Source organism: Varanus komodoensis, unplaced genomic scaffold (assembly GCF_004798865.1).
Source record: "Varanus komodoensis strain SLA01 unplaced genomic scaffold, ASM479886v1 scaffold9, whole genome shotgun sequence".
NCBI lineage: Eukaryota > Metazoa > Chordata > Lepidosauria > Squamata > Varanidae > Varanus > Varanus komodoensis.
The window spans coordinates 20,495,524-20,511,882 of NW_025336598.1; the positions used below are offsets into that span (position 1 = coordinate 20,495,524).

At 43.0% G+C, this 16,359-nt stretch overlaps 1 protein-coding gene across 6 annotated transcripts in view; it reads left to right on the top strand.

The window, feature by feature from the left end:
- The window catches only part of LIMCH1 (LIM and calponin homology domains 1), a 233,810-nt gene that overhangs the window by 211,221 nt on the left and 6,230 nt on the right, over nt 1–16,359 (top strand). For 4 of the 6 annotated variants that reach the window (XM_044418200.1, XM_044418199.1, XM_044418198.1 and 1 more), the window contains 10 exons: nt 982–1,010; nt 3,605–3,688; nt 4,896–4,988; nt 6,336–6,440; nt 7,436–7,572; nt 8,621–8,739; nt 10,234–10,351; nt 11,013–11,099; nt 11,788–11,896; nt 13,853–13,955. In XM_044418200.1, the coding sequence (XP_044274135.1) occupies nt 982–1,010; nt 3,605–3,688; nt 4,896–4,988; nt 6,336–6,440; nt 7,436–7,572; nt 8,621–8,739; nt 10,234–10,351; nt 11,013–11,099; nt 11,788–11,896; nt 13,853–13,955 (984 nt within the window). The remainder of the gene's footprint in view (nt 1–981; nt 1,011–3,604; nt 3,689–4,895; nt 4,989–6,335; nt 6,441–7,435; nt 7,573–8,620; nt 8,740–10,233; nt 10,352–11,012; nt 11,100–11,787; nt 11,897–13,852; nt 13,956–16,359) is intronic. The other 2 variants (XM_044418201.1, XM_044418197.1) reach the window with 1 other exon arrangement.

Below are 16,359 nucleotides of genomic sequence, written 5' to 3' on the forward strand. Positions count from 1 at the left end.
TAAAATGGAACATCACGTGATTGCCTCTTTTATCCATGCAAGTCTCATCCTAGAACACGAGTATACTGTTGCAATCAAATGCATTCCACAGAAATGGCAAGATGTCTCTTGGTAACTGTGGGCTGGAATGGCATATTCCCTTTCCCCAGTAGTATAGTACAGGGAAAGCTGGAAAGTAGAACCTAGAAGTAGCATGTTCTATTCAGCTATTGCTAGTGCCTGTGGCCAAAAGCAACTGTAAGTAGCAGAAGCGTAGACCCTAATGTCGATTGATGCTAATATTCTTCTTACTCCATCTGTGTAGAAGGCACTTCTGTTGGTGGAGGGTATGTTCTGTCTCTGTGTTTGATGAGCAGGTTTCCTTAAAGCAATGAAGAACAGTATTGAAGAAAGCAAAATAGAATCTTGACAGCCTCTTTGTCTTCCCACTCGTTTCTACTCGTTGCATTTCATACATGATGATACATGATGTGATGATAGCCAGTGCTGGCATCCAGGAGGGGCACCGTTGGGCACTTGCAAAGGGCTACACACCAGCAGGGCTACCACAGCTGACCTCCAAAAACCCCTGGCCTTCTTCCTTGATGTTGCTCTCTGTTCCCCTGTGCTTTCCCTGGTATGTGAGCAGTGACAAGCACCGAGAGGAGAAGCAAGAGTGCCCACTTCTCTTTGAGCTGGTTGGGCATGTCTTGCTCAGAAGGAGGGCCAGCAAATGGATTGCAGTGGCATTGGCAAGGCTGCAGGTCCATTCAAGGAGATGGGCTCACTGAGGGCATCTTGGCAAGTCTGTTTCCCCCCAACACATGCACACCCATTCAAAGTCTGGAGCCAACACTGACTATCGCTGTTTTAAATCACCAGTTTTAAAGCGTTAGCTACTCTGGCTTAAAGACGTGGTATAATACCTGTATGTAAATAAAATAAATGCTTGCTTGACTTGAAATTTGAAAAGTTTAATTGTAGTTGTTTTTCTCCCTGCAGTTGACCCTGATAATGGTGAAAAGTCAAATGTAAGTTGCCTTTTTGGTTTTGGCATTTGCATGAAAGGGTTGGGGCTTCTCACAGGAATTCTCTGGAAGAGTCTGTTCAGGGAAATCTTGAGTGAGAGTGTGCTCAGGATAATCTTGATCCTTCAAGGATCCAGTTCCCCGAGGCAGAAGTTGTACCAGAATATCCCTGTATACTTGGCTTCTGCTGCCAGGTACCATTTTCAGCAAACTTTCATTTGTAGTGGATTCTTATTCCAGCGTCTCCCTAGGGGCTGTGCAGTTAGATCACCTTAGATGGTGATCTAAGGTGTTATCTCCAACGCAGATTTGCTTGTGTGGAAACGGTCCCACTGTAGTACAGCAATAGCATCAGAAAAGGGCTAGACCCATGAGAGCTTTCAGACTGCTCTCTAGAAATTGCTCTGCTGGCACACACAACATCCTGCAGCACCACTTGTGAAACCAAAGAGAAAGTGGTTGTGTAAAGTATTCCTTCTACTCCCAGGAAAGCTCACATGCATGACTGGTATGAGCCTGAAGTTTTGGACATCTGGAAAACCTTTAAGGGAATAATCAGAATGCTGCCTACCAAAGATGGCACCCGGTAGGGGTGAATAACATCTGTATGTGGGAACTATGTGGGTTAATGAGTGAATAATGCTTCCTGAGTCAGAATCTGTTCTCACTGAGATCTAATAAAACTGTATGCGGGATTAACAATTGAATGTAGTGAAAGTTTAAAGTCTGCATTAAGGGAGCAAGAGACAAAACTAGGCCAGTGAATCAGCCATGGAGCCACGTGGGTGACTTTGTACCAGTCACAGACCCTCAGCCTGACCTACCTCACAGGGTTGTTGTTATGAGAAGATTGGGAGCAGGAGGAGGAGAATGATGTAAACCGTTTTGCATTCTTTAAATAAGAAAAAAGGTGGGATATAAATCTAATAAATAATTGGCAGGCAGCAGGTAACCCAGTGTGTTGGTCTACCATTGGTCTGGAGCCTACTAGTCCTTTGGGGAGGTGTGTGTCCTGGGCTCCCCCACCAAAAAAACCCCAAAACCACATTTGTTCTCCTTTAAAACCTGAGGAGTATGCTCCAGCCAGGCTATGACGGCTCCTGCTGTCTGGGGGTAAGCATGACAGGGGAGATAGACTCCCTGAAAACTAAGGGCATACCTGGGGAGAGGCCCTTTGCATCCAGAGGCATTGGCAAGCAACCCCATCTGGAACAGAGGATGGAGGCATTGCAGTGGCTTCAGCTTCTTCTTCCTCATGTGTTGCAATTTCTAGTAGAAGTGGTCTTTTTCCATATACAGTGGTACCCCGGCTCACAAACTTAATCTGTTCCACAACTCAGGTTGTGACCCAAACTGGTTGTGACCCAAGTCAAATTTCCCCATAAGATTCAATATAAATAAGGTTAATCTGTTCTGTAACTATTTTTTTAATCAGAAAAATTTGAAAGAAAGTGACAAAGAACAACAAAGTGACAAAGTACTGTACAGTACAGTGGAGAACACTAACCTAGGTGAAGGGGGGGGAGATTATTGTTTTGAGGGAGAGTCCCCCTCCATAAGGACATTGGGGAGATCTCTTTCAGGGGTTTCCTCTCTTCTTTGTCCCTTAGCTGCAGGGTCAATTTTGGTGAAAAATCTGTCTATAGTCACTTGTCTTTTTCTGTGCTGCATAACCCTCTGGAAATGAGAGACCACGTTATCGTTCATCAGATTCAACATTCTGTTTGTTACAGTTATGTAGGGGTGGTACTTCTTAAAGTAATCCTAGCACGGGTGTGCTCCTGCAGGAAAGACGGGCACAATCTCAACCATCTACCCCCCCCCCCCAGCCAGCACGATCGCGGCCATCTCCCAACCCCCCACCCTGAGTGGGGAGATGGTCATGATCACAGTTGCATTTGTGCAGGGAAGGTGTGTGTGAAAACAGGCATGCTCCTGCAGGAAAGACAGGTGCAACACAGCGGGGGGGGGGGTGGCGGGGGGGAGATGGCTGAGATTGCATCCTCCCTCTGTCCTCACTGTAAACCTACAAGTATGTGTCCTATCACAGACCACAGTATATTGCGGAATTTGGCTTATTCAGTGTGAAAAAAAAATGTAGAGCTGCACATTTAAAAACACTGGTGTTGATGCTGAAAATGAAAATGGCGGGGTGGGGAGATGGCCGCGATCTTGGTTGCCACCCAATGCTGAGTTCACGACCCAAGTCAAAATTTTCATAAAATTTTTGTTCGCGACCCGATTTGGTCGTGAACCAAGGCGTTCATGAGCCGAGGTACCAGTGTATGCTCTGGGAAGAGCTTTCCCTCCAATTTTGAATTTTGCCAGGCTGCCTCCTACTGATGTAGAAGTGTCTGGACTCATGTTTGGCACAATGACAACAGTGGGAGTGCACATGTGCATCCAGGACACATTTGTGCTCGTGTTAGTTTTGCCCACAGACAGCTGCTCACTGGATTGTGATGATGTGCCTGTGCAATGGCTTGGTTGATTTTCAGCCGCTCCCACTAAATGCAGCATAGATGCATTTCCATGTTTATAATTGTTTTCTGGTATGCACTGCTAGCCTTTGACAGTATCTGTAAACTTATTTTAAGCGTTTTGGCTCCTGGTCTTGGGATCCAGAAGAAGAGCGGAAGCGACAAGAGCGATGGCAGCAAGAACAGGAGCGTTTGCTTCAGGTAATTCTATGCTCCTGGGTGTTTTGTTGTGTTTGTACCCTTGCCCTTCCTCCAAGATGCCCAAGGATCCCTTTCACACTAAAGCTCTAAGCCTGAAGTTTCCCAAAACCAGATGAACTAATAAAAGTAACCAAAGACAAGCAACAGCATGAAATAGTGTCCACTAAAATGTATAAAGGTACCACACCATTGGTGTCAGATCGGTTGCTCACAATCCATATCAATTTGGTATGTGCTCTTTCTTAAGTCTGTTCTAAATCATTTCTGCAGTTACGTGCACTTGTTTTTTAAAATATACAACAATTTGTATGCGTTGATCATTAAATGGATATTTTGACTGTATTTTTTTACAAAATGCACATTTCAAATGCTTTTATCCTAAAATAAGCATTTTAATTTATTTCAGAAGTATTTTTGAGCCAGGGACTGCATTGCAAAATTGAGTGACATGTGAAATCCATAGGATGATTATGTTCCAAGCAGGAAGTGCAGATCAGCTTAGCTCAAGGCTGAATTTCTTAAACATTCCTATGTAACAGCTATTTGAATTAGCCTACAGCATTTTTGAAGCAAGCCTTCTGAAGAAAGGTCTTACACAGTCCTGGAGCATGTTGGTTTTTAGGAGGAGTCCCCCATAATTGGAGATGTTTTTGCAAACGAACACACAGATGGTACAGGCTGGTGTAGTGGGGTGCAAGAGAGAGGCCAGTTTTCAGGCTGAGGCAGAGGTTGCATGGCAAATAGGACTCCTGTAAGTAACAATTTCCTGCCCTTTTATGACACCAAAAACCAGCTGGCTGAAGTGCCCCCCCCCCCCACTCTGTCTGGCAGTAGGGATGCAGTTTCAGTGCTCAGCAGGAAATGTCTCTTCTCTTTAATCAGCTGGTGACTAAAGATGAGTGTTTGTCCTGCTTTGAGTAAAGGGGCAGGGCCTGAGGAAGAGGCTGGTGGGCGAGGGAGGGACCTCCACAGTCTGGAGGTTCCATGTGGCTGGTGTGCAGTTAAGCTTTCTGGTAGTGGTGGTGGAGGATTCTCCACTCAGGTTTTGCAGGCTTTTGAAAGAGTAGAGAGATCAGCTTAACCAGATACTGGGGAAATTTGAACTGGGTTTCATGAAGGAAGAAGGGGAATTGAAAATGGGGTTTCACACTGAATGAGCCAATGAGTTGTAATTCTGTTTAATAGCTTATACTGTAATTCTCTACAGGAAAGGTATCAGAAAGAGCAGGACAAGTTGAAGGAAGAATGGGAGAGAGCACAAAAAGAAGTGGAAGAGGAGGAACGTAAATACTATGAGGAGGTAAGAAGGCAGAGATGCAACTATAACATACTTGTCTTGTTTCTGAGGCTACCTTCTCTACAGGTTGAAGAATCACATCACAGCTTTATAAACCAAGGGATCAACAAGGCTTTTTGCTGTTTAAATAGCCCTTTAGTTCCTTTGCACAAGTAAGCCAATAATCAAGAAGTGTTCCATTACCTATACTTCTTCATTTTTTAAGATGGGTATCTATGAATAACAGTTTTAGAACCTTCCAGGATATGCCAGCTAAATTGGTCGGAGGACGTAGCTATTGCAAACCAGGAGTTGGTACCAGATGCTTGCCAGCAGGGCAAGGCTTCCCCAAGGCCTGGCAGTGTAACTCAGTGCTGGGCTGGATGAATCATTGCCTTGATACTGTTCTTCACTGGTTCAATCCATGCTATGCCTTGTACACATTTTGTATTTGACATTCAGTATTGCAGTGGCAAGACTGATGGCTGTTGTGCCTTCAGTTGCTGATCTGAATCCTTATACTTGGCATTCATGCGAAAATATCCAGGTTGTAACCTAAGTGTAATTTCTATATACCTTCCTGGACGACTATCACACTCATTGGATATTCCCTGATCACGTCATGGCTTAACTTCCTTTGGAGGGAAATGCAACCATGACAGCTTACACTTTGATGCACAAAGCAGCAGATTGCAGCTTGGGACAGCAACTTAGCAGGTGCTGATGCGACCCACCTTCTGCAGCGTGCTCTCTAGGATGTAAGCTGAGGCATAGTATCTGTACATGTCAGCTGCAGGATTTAGAAAGTCGGTACTTCCGCTTGGAACTTGTACAGCTCCTGCAGTTTGTCCTTGGCTATGGGAAGCTTCAAAGCAAGAGATGGGCTTTGATTCATAGTATGGTAAACAAGTGGGAACATGACCTGCAGTCTTTGCACATTATGATATTCTTAATAATCAAAGTGCATGTTCCTTCCAAGATCACTACACTCAAAAATAATGTTACTTGTTTGCTTTGTGGTGGTCTGGCTCAGGATTCAGAGTTTCAGAAAACTCAAATTTTCAGAGTAGGAGATCATGGAAACTGAACCTAAATTGTCTGTACAGCTAAGTAGCAAGGAAGAGAAGTTGCAAGGGATGAACTAGGAGGTCTGTATAGCAACAAAATACACCCTCTTTATTTTTTTGCCATTTTTATTCCCTGAGTTCTGTTCTCAAACATTTACTATATTTGGCTGCTAGCTTATTCCTCCCCAGAGGAAATCAGAAAAATGCACTTAAGTTGTTAGTTGTGTTGTATGGTGCTAGCTTAAAACTCCCTCTTCCTAAGTTTATCTGTAGTGCTACTCTGACAGACTTTCCTCCTCTTTAGGAACGCAAGATCATTGAGGACACTGTGGTTCCATTCACAGTTACTTCCAACTCTGCAGAACCCTTGTCCACTTCTTCCTCACTGACAGATGGAAATGGGACTGTGGTGAGCTCACTGGGAGACCTGGAGCAAGCAGCTGGAGATGGAAAAAAGGGCTATTAAAGGAAACCTTTCTTGATCTGGAATATAAAGTTAAATCTCGGTTTAACCTGGGTGATTCTATTCCATTTTGTTCCATGAATAGAGCTGTGAAAATATGCCTTAATTAAAACCTTTTGGCTCATGGAAGGAGTCTTTCTGTCTATGAAGGGCCCCTTCCATAAATAGAGAATAAAGAGGATATTGATCATTCTTTTGCCACTCAGTGAATGACCTTTCCTATTTCATGGAGTTCTAACTCTTTGGAATAGATTTTTGGGAAGCACCGGAAGCTACATAGGGAAGGAGAATTGCCTCCTGAAAAAGTTCTGTTGCCTGAACAGGAACTCTGGATCCAATCCTTTGTTTGGAATGAAAGGAATGCCTGCAGCAGCCTCATATTGTGTATAGCTTAGAAAAGAGGGAACAGTGCATAATGTAATAACTATGGCTGAATCCATAGCTGACACATAATCCTGCCAAACCACAGTTAAGGGAGGCTTTCCTATGAAACTTTATTCATGAAGATGTATTTATTTATTATATTTATAGCCTGCCTTTTTTCCTTCAAGGAACTTGGCATAGATCATCTTCCTGCTCCTCACAATCTTTATCCTTACAATAACCCTGTAAGGTAGGGTAAGCTGAGAGTTAGTAACTGGTGCAACCTTACCCAGTGAGCTTTGAAGCTGAGTGGGAACTAGAATCCATGTCTCCTGGATCTCAGTCCAACCCGCTAGCCACAAAGCAGTGTGCTGAGAAGCTGAGAAATTAAAATGCCTTGCCCGTCAGAATTTGAAAGCCTAAACCATAGTTTGCAGTGACGGCAGGATCTACCCTATGTTGCTTTCTGATCAACGTCCCTTCCTGCGTAATAATGCTACTGTTCTCAGGAGTTCTATTTTAAGAGGACAGTCCTTGCTGAATTGAGATAAGTGTCTCTGATCTCTCCCTCTTTGCAGAATACACTAGATATGAGCAACTCGGAAGAGGAGAATAAGCAAAAGGACGTTAGAGTACTGAAAAAGCTATTCTGTGAACCAGATGGTACATCCCTTTCGAAAAACAAGGTGCATGAACCATGGGAGGAGAACAGGAGGTGTGTAAAACAAATATAGATTTATTAGGCTTATACGCTGCCCTTTTTCTTTCAAAGAATTCCAAGCAGCTTATTTAATTCTGCTGCTCTCAATCTTATCCCCACAGCAACAACAACCTTGTGAGGTAGGTTGGGCTCAGGGTCTGTGACAGGCCCAAAGCCACCCAGTTGGCTCCGTGGGTAAATAGAGAAAATCTTGCAGTGGTTTATTCCAGAGGAACAAGTGCATGAGCCTTTTCACATCTGGGGAAACAGCAAACATCTTGGATAAGTTAAGGAGAGGTGGAAACAGAAAGTGCAAAGAGATTTGTGCTTTGTGATCCTTTCATATTATTTCCTTGCCTAAAGCTGCTCTAAGGGCATGTTCATAATCCCTAGAGATTACTTCATTATTTGGTTACATCAGTGGTGGCTTTCATCTTTGAAACAGTGGCCACCAGCCCTGCCAAAATATTCACATCATCTCAAATGCAGTACTGCAAATGGAAACTCTGCACTTCCTCCTGTGTGTAAATTTCTGCTCTCAGTCAGGTGCAGTTAAAGAAATCCATCTTTGTTCCTTTCTAAGGGCATGCACTAGTGCTAACTACAGTTCCTGTGTCCCAAGTTACATTTCATAGTGTACATTTGGGAGCATGAGTGTATTTTCAAGGACAGACAAGCAGCCAGTTCTTAAGAACACTCTGACATGAACTTGGAGCCAGTCAGCCATTTAGGCTCTGCCACTGTGGTTTTTCCTACAAACAACATGGAAGATCCTGTTACCTATTTACAATGGCTGGAAGATCTATTTGTCTGGTTGCTATTGATATGGTTTCAGTCACTGATTGGTTAAGAGAGTAGGCAAACCTAACACAACAGTTTTTTTTTTCATGCAGTTGGATATGTTCGTCTATTTGGTGCTGCATATTTAGATAGCCAAAGTAAAGACATCTGAACCTGCCTCATATTCCATCTGTGGGCAGCCTTTGGCACAATCAAGTTATTAAAAAGAACTCTTTGATGTTATTCCTGCCTTTCTTTGTAAAATCTGTTTTCTGTTTATCAGCACTGTAAATATAGAAGGATATCTAGAAACCAGCAATCAGAGAAGAAATGAGCAAGATGAACAGATAACCATGTCAGAATGTATGTTGCCCAACAAAATGACCTTGCCATTATACCAGGGTATGTGAAGACTTTTTAAATCTCTTTGTAAAACAAGAACAAAATACCTGGACTACAAACAGAAACAACAGTCTCTCTTTAATTATTCATCTTGCATTTAAAGTAGCATCTGCTACTAGTATTGCGTATCTGTTTACATTTGGAGCAGATGTGAGAAATGCAGTTACTTTGAATTTCTTTGTACAAAATGGCACTTGTTCATAGATTTTTGAAATGCAAGTTAAGTCAAAATATTGGCACTTTTGCTTTCTAAGATGCTCTGACATTTAACCATGCTCAGTTAATAGCTATTAATAAATGTTGATTATTATTATCTATATTGCCATTAAGACAAATTTGAAAGTCACAAGACTCTACTTTCATTACAATAATATTACTTAATCTATTTTTCTGTATTCAGTAAAATGATATGGGCAATAAGCAACCATTCTGAGCATGTTGATCATACATATCTGTGAAGCATGATAAAACCCAGATTTTTAAATCTCAAAATTTGCTGCCAAAGTTAAAAAAAAAACCTTCAGTAGAGCATATGGCACTTAAATATGGTGATAACTGAAAGTGCATGAAACAAAAATGTAGATGGCATTAAAGTAAAGCAACTGGAATTTCAGCAGATCATCTGAGATTGAACTTAACGTGCAGTTCTGTTGCCCCAGAGTCATGCACCTGGCAGTTCCTGTCCCTTCCACCACCCTTTTGTTGAGCTTTCTGCCTTGCTGAAGTATATTCCTCCCTTGCATGCTCATTCTGCAGCACTTCACCTTCTGATAAGGCATTGAGATGCACCCACAAGGAAAGAGCTGCTGTCTAGGCAAGGCTGTAGAAGTCAGATAATGGATAATTGCATATAATTATTTTACATTTATTTGATAGTGTTTGTATTTCATAACACCCTGCTCTCCTCAGAGATTCCATAGGCAACCCTATTAGCATCAGTTTCAGTGGCACTTATATAACATGGACCTAGTTGCCAGTTTACAAGTATGGGGGTTACTCAAACCCCAAAACAGTTAAAACTGCTGCAAAAATCTGTCCTCTTCATCAGCCAACATTCAGACTGGTAGCTAGTAGTAAATAGCTATCAGGGACATTTAAACAGGTATCTTCTAGGCATTAAAAGCCATTGGGAAATATTTTTATTTATTTGTTTGTTTATTTATTTGGAATACTTATATGCCGGTTGGTTTTAATCAACCATTAATGAAAAATACTGCTGTGACTACAGTAAAATTCTCCTTTTTTTATCAAGCCCCTTATTTTTTAACCCCACACATTTTTACCCCTCTACTCTTCTTTGACTTAGCTATGTGAAAACCAAAGAAAGGCTCTGTCCACACCAGACAGCCATAAGAAAACAATTGTATATTATTTGAGGGAGTTTGTGCCTTCTTTCTCTTCCCCACCCCTCCTGTGTAGAATTTAGAAATGCCTTTTCTAGCAAATGACAGCTTAATACACATGTTTCTGTTTAATTGGAATCTCTTTTTTCAGATATTCCACAGAATCAACAACCATTAACTAATCCACGTGTTTCAGATGTCAAATGGAAAAACTCACCATTTGAACATAATTTAGGTCTGCCGGTCAGTTCCACAAGAGAAAGTAGGAGGTAGGTGATAAAGGCTTGCCTGACTAACTGCATCATAAGGGATGCTTTTAAGATATGCTGCCATGGATCCTTCAGAGAGGGGCTCTTGGGAAGAGGAAGAGGTCCCTTGAACCTGGCCCAGAGTGTGAGCAATTGCAGGACCTCTCTGCGGGAAGGAATGTGGCCTATAAAAGATGGGGGAAGGGGTCTATATAAATGATTGATCATATGGTAAAGTACTCCTGGACTGTACCGTGAAGGCAGGTAGGTGGGAGATCACATGATTAAAGGCTTCTACCAGTCATATTGTGTTTAATGTGATATTCAAAAAAGGATTTGCTTCATAATTATAGTGAATCTGTTGGGAGCTTTGTGTGTGTGTGTGTAACCATTTAGACTTGCAACTCGTCTGATATTTGAAGAAGCACTGCCTGAAAAAAAGTTTTACCACAAAGCTCTCCCTTTTTCTACCTCCAAAGCCAGAGACTTGGCCCAGCCATTCTGAAGGTTAAATTGTCTTGTCTGCCAGCACAACAACCCTGCCTGAGGCAGAAGATGTCTTTCCAAGAGCCAGACAACATATATAGTTCCAAGCAAGGACCTGCCCATTTTCCCTCCAGTACTGCAATGGAGCACTTATTTCAAAAGCTTCACCAGAATTCTTTTCTGTTCTGTACTTCAGGGCAGGTTGCCAGGAGAGCCCGAAAGCTGGTCCAGCATCACCTGGTTCTCCAACAGTTCAGAGCCAGTCACCCAACAGGTATAAAAGGTCAATAGAGCATTCTGAAGTCAATAAACTGCTCTTCCAAGTTAAGATTTTGAACCAGATTGGTGAACATAGCTTTGAGGAGGGTTGTGTGGGTGAATCAATAGCATATTTTTGAAAATACCTATTATTTTGTTATTATCAGGAATAATAATATTGATAATATTTATGAGCGGCTTTTACAAATACTCAGAAATTGCTTCAATGCCATGCTTAGATGAGCCAGGACTTAGGAGACAGTTGGCTTAACTCCAGGACCCTACTAATGCACCATGAACCTGCAAATCATCCTTATGTGGTGTATGTTAAGAGGAGCTCATACAGTCACTGGGATAGGTCTAATGCAAGCCCATAAGTGCCTCAGCAACCAGTTCCCAGCTAAGCCATACAGCTGAAAGGATGTTGAAACAAACATGCACTGCACTGCAGTTTTTTAATCACCCACCAGGGGATGCTTTGAGGAAGAAAATCGGGCACTTTCCAAGAACGTCCTGCAATTTTGTTGAGTGCCAGCTTCATCTTTATTAAATGTATATACCACTCAACAGGCACATTTTACATTCACAAAAGCAGGCCAGACTTTCCAGAGCAGTGGCGGCTTCCCTCCCATATACCAGTCTGCTGGGGGTGAGGTTCATTGGCACCATGTCATGGGAGGAAAGTGTTATCCCACATTTGCCTTTTCTTTTAGGTCTATCAGTGGAAAGAAACTCTGCTCCAGCTGTGGACAACCTCTTGGGAAAGGCGCTGCCATGATTATCGAGACTCTTGGCCTTTATTTCCACATTCAGTGCTTCAGGGTAGGGTTGGCTTGCAAATACTTATGCTTTCCAACTCCAGACAGGCCTGCCAATTTTCTTTTCCCTGTGACAGAACCTTTCTGTCTTTCATCTCCCTGCTCACACACATGCACATAGCTGGGAGATCTAATTCAGCTTGCCATAGGGATCCTTTACCCAGAGCCTGGTAGCCCTAGTGTGAGTGGGGCAGTGCATCCATCCCTGGTCTTGGCCTGAATTTTTTGAAGAAGCCATCCGTGGTTCTGAACTGAATGCTTCCCCTGCTCCACCAGCACTGGGACAGCAGACCCCGCCAGATGTTCCTGGAGGCAACTTACATCCTGTATAGCAAGTGCTCTAGTTGTTAGAGCCAGAGTGTAGAAGTATGTTCAGAAGTCCTCTTGCCAGGGTTACAAGGTGGTATTATAAAGATGAAGCCTTAGAAGCATTGCATAACAATTCGGTCATATATATTTCTTGGCAAGGGTAAAAGAAAGTAAAATAGAATATGCTGCAGGGGTGGGGACCCTTAGTCCCAGAGGGCAAATCCAGTCCCAGCCTGGCCCTTCAGTGTTCCTCATATCCCCCCCGATTCCGCTTTCCTCCAAATAGCATCCATTTGGTAGATTCCTGGCTTCCATCCAGATTTTCCTCATCTAGAAACCTGAAATGGCTTTAAGCCACAATGAGCTTCCAGCAACAGTGTACTAGCATGTTTTGCCTTTACCTCTTTTCCTTTGGCTCTGCCTGCCGCTGGAATGAGACCCCTGGAAGCTTCTCTCAAATGGAATTCAGCCCTCAGGCTCTTAGAGGTTCCCCATGGCCAATGTACACAGAAATACTTGGTCTCCCTTCCCTCCCCTCCCCATTGTCCTTTTCCAGTTGTGTCTTGTGCCTGAAACAGCCTGCCCCTCTTTTTTCACCTGGGCCAGAGGTGGTCAGACTCTGGTCTGTAGATCACTGGTGGTTCCTAGAAAAGTTGCAAAACAGTTGACAAAATCTATACTTGGCTCTGCCTTTGATTTCTTTTTTCTCACTATGGAGAATAGAGCCATGTCAACAACAGACCAATTAAACAGGCAAGCAGCATCTAGAGCTCATGATTTTCATAATACAGTGCCGGATAGTCTACTAATTTATAACATGTACCAGTTAAAGGGCCCTTCTCATCAGCCTGGCCAAAGGTCAGTGATTTTCATAATATGGCACCTGTTTGGACTGCTGAAGAAATAATATTTTCCGTGCTTTCTCTGGATGGAGAAATGGACACCAGGCTAGATGATATCAGAAGAAAGTGAAGATCCTGCCCTCTGATGTCATCTGACCCTCCTGCTTGGTCCTAGGAGACATTCCTGCCCTTAGGACCAGGTTGAGTCTCCACCCCTGCTGACTTGAACTGTCAGACCAGTGAAGGACCTTTTGCCCATTAATCTGGGTAAGATGCAGGCCAAAATGGCATCTGTACACCACTGACTTGAGCTGTCATTCCTTCTCCCTGGAGAACTGTAGTCCTGCAAGGGGTCTAAGGCTTTTGTTTTAAGGTTTTTTTAAACCAACAGAATAGCACTCTGTACTGGCTAGAGAGTGCTTAGAATGTCTGACTGAGCTTCTATGCATTCTATATTTGTTTATTTTAGCATTCCATCGTGCACAAACAAGCAAAATGTAAGTCTTTTAATTCTTTGGCACACTCCAAAGCAGTTTTCTGCAAAACTTCAGTGGCAAATTGGTGATTTCATTTTTGTAGTCTAGTGTAGCCCATGAGGGTGGGGAGGAGCTTGAGGGTATGCAAATAGCCCTTGGTCCTCTCACAGTTTCCCATCCCCATTTTAGAGGTATAATCAAGTGATGTTTTTTTATTACCATCCCCAAAATACACTTTCCAAGATTTGAGGAAGGAAAGTGCCATGACAATCAAGTGTAAAATGAATATAAACTTTTTAACCCTTACTGTCACTACTCTTTCTCAATAAACAGTGTGGAATTTGTAAGGGACAGCTTGGAGATGCATCAAGTGGAACAGATGTCCGAATTAGAAATGGCCTTCTCAACTGCAATGATTGTTACATCAGATCCAGGAGTAAGTACCCCCGGCTGGTCTCACTTTGATACATCCCAGTTGATCAACTGATATATCCCATTTTGTTTCTGCTCAACACTGCATACTGCAGAAGCCTTGGACCTATATTAGTCCACAAAATCCTTTCAAGCCCACTTATCCTTACATCTGAATCAGTTTCCCAAAATCATTTGTGGAAACACATGAACAAACAGAAAGCCCCAGGAGCACAGTCCTGCCAAAAATAAGCACTCTACAACACAATCTGATGTTTGCTTACTGAGAAGCAAGGCCTACTGTGTACAGTGAAAAAATTAACTTTTAGGATTGTGCTTCTTATTTTTGTACCTTAGCAGTGCAAATCCGATGGGCATTTACTCAGCAGAGTAAATTTGTGTTCAGCAGAGTTTGCTTCCAGGTATACATGCATGTAGACTTAGAGCTAGTGGGCCCAATCCTATCATCCTCGCTTCCTTCATCCAATGCAGTGTGGTGGCGGCACCACTACTACACTGTCCCTCACACCCTGCATTCGATCTGGTCAGCTGTTTGCTCACAGCACCAGGGAGGGAGGCAGGGTACTGTGTGAATTTGGCACGACTTCATGGCCCTCCCTGATCCTCGGCACACCACGTTTTCCCCTGCTTGAGGCCCACGTACACACTCAGTTGGGGCAGCCATAGGGGTCCTTTCCCTCTTTGTGCCAGTGGAGGAGCCTGGCATCTCCTATGTGAATGAGGCAGTGTATCTATCCTGGGTTTTAGCCTGAATTTTAAAAGAAGCCAACCATGATTCTGAACTTGATCTACCCACTGGTGGCCCCACTAGCACTGCAATCAGCAGCCGCTGCTGAGTGCCAGATGTTCTTGAAGACGCCTGACATCTTGGAGAAAACAGACTGATCCTGCCGCTTCCTACTGGTTCATTTACATTCGCCTTTCATCTAAAAAGATGGCAGACTAAATTTTGTGCTATGCCATCTGGCCCTGCACTCAGTAGCATAGTTCATGCAAATTTAGCACCAGAAAATCCGTGATGGACAACTGAAAGAGCAATATTGCCCCTGCACAATTATGCATGTTAAGGATAATGGGGTGGGAGGACAGCTGACATACTTCTGGTTCTGCAAAATAAATTCTGTTTTTAAGATGATTTTCTGAGCATGGAAACAGGTTCACATTCTGAAAGGCAGAGGGTGCTGTTGTACAGCTTCTCAGCCATTCCATTTCATTCTTTAGACTTCATTGGGTTAGGGCAAATAAATAAAAACAGAGATTGAATCTTTCTCTGTATTAGCTTAAACTTTTTTTCAACCTAAATGCCTTTGGCTTAGAATTTAACATCATGCCTATAGCAGGGGTGGGAAAAGTAGAACAGAAGACAAATATCTGATTTTGAGTTGCTAGTTTGGAGCTGCCTGTATCTGCATTTCTTGCTAGGGATCCTGTAATAGGTGGATTTAGGTCCAAATTAAACGGATGCCTTTTTGGCAAGAAATTTATCCTCAGGATTGGCTAGCACGTGTCAGTTATGTCTTAAGAGGTACTAAGAAAGCACTCTGGCTTTGTACAGTCAACATCCATGAGTATAAGCACATGGGCTTCCTCTGCTGACACATCAAGCCTAATACATGGAAGGTGGAAAAGCTGCAGGATGTGAGGGGTGGGGCCGGTGATGCAGGCCCCAGGCCCTTTTTCCCACAAGGACTCCCCTGCTGCAGGGTAGGCACAGAGGGGGAGATACTGCCTTATCAGAAATAGAATTTTCACACTTCTTCCTCCCAGATGTATAGATCGCTTCTGCAACTTCTCCAGGAGCGTGAGAGATGGGGTGACGCTATTTTGCATGAAACAAAGGGAGCCAGAGGCATAGTTGTGCGAGCTCTGTGTTGCCCCTGCACCAGTGGCATACTTGTGGAGGCTCTTTCCCACATGTCCATAATTTCTTTTTTTATATAGAATTTTTATTAAACTAGCAAAACCAGTACAATTAATATAGCAACAGTGAACATAATTAAACATTACTAATAAACATAGTGAAACAATACTAGTGCTATCTCCACCAGGACCAACAGATCAAGTCACTTAATGTAAGATCATTTATTCATTCAGGTTGCCCCACTGCCCTTCCAGAACGGCATTGACTTTTGTGGTGGTTCACACCCCTTTCCTCTTATTAAAATATGTTCAATAAATGGTCTCCAAATGTTTTCAAGTTTATTTTTACTTATCAAACCTTTTTCCCATTTAATATTGCAAGTCCATCATTTCTCAGGGAGGGCTCCTACATAGTTTGATAGGCATGCTCTGGAATACCAAAAGAGACAATATCTTTTCACTGTAGAGGGATCTTAAAAGGTTTAATGTGGAGGTAAAGTTCTCACCTGTCTCACCAATCCCCTGCCCCTCACTCCCTTTGAGATAGC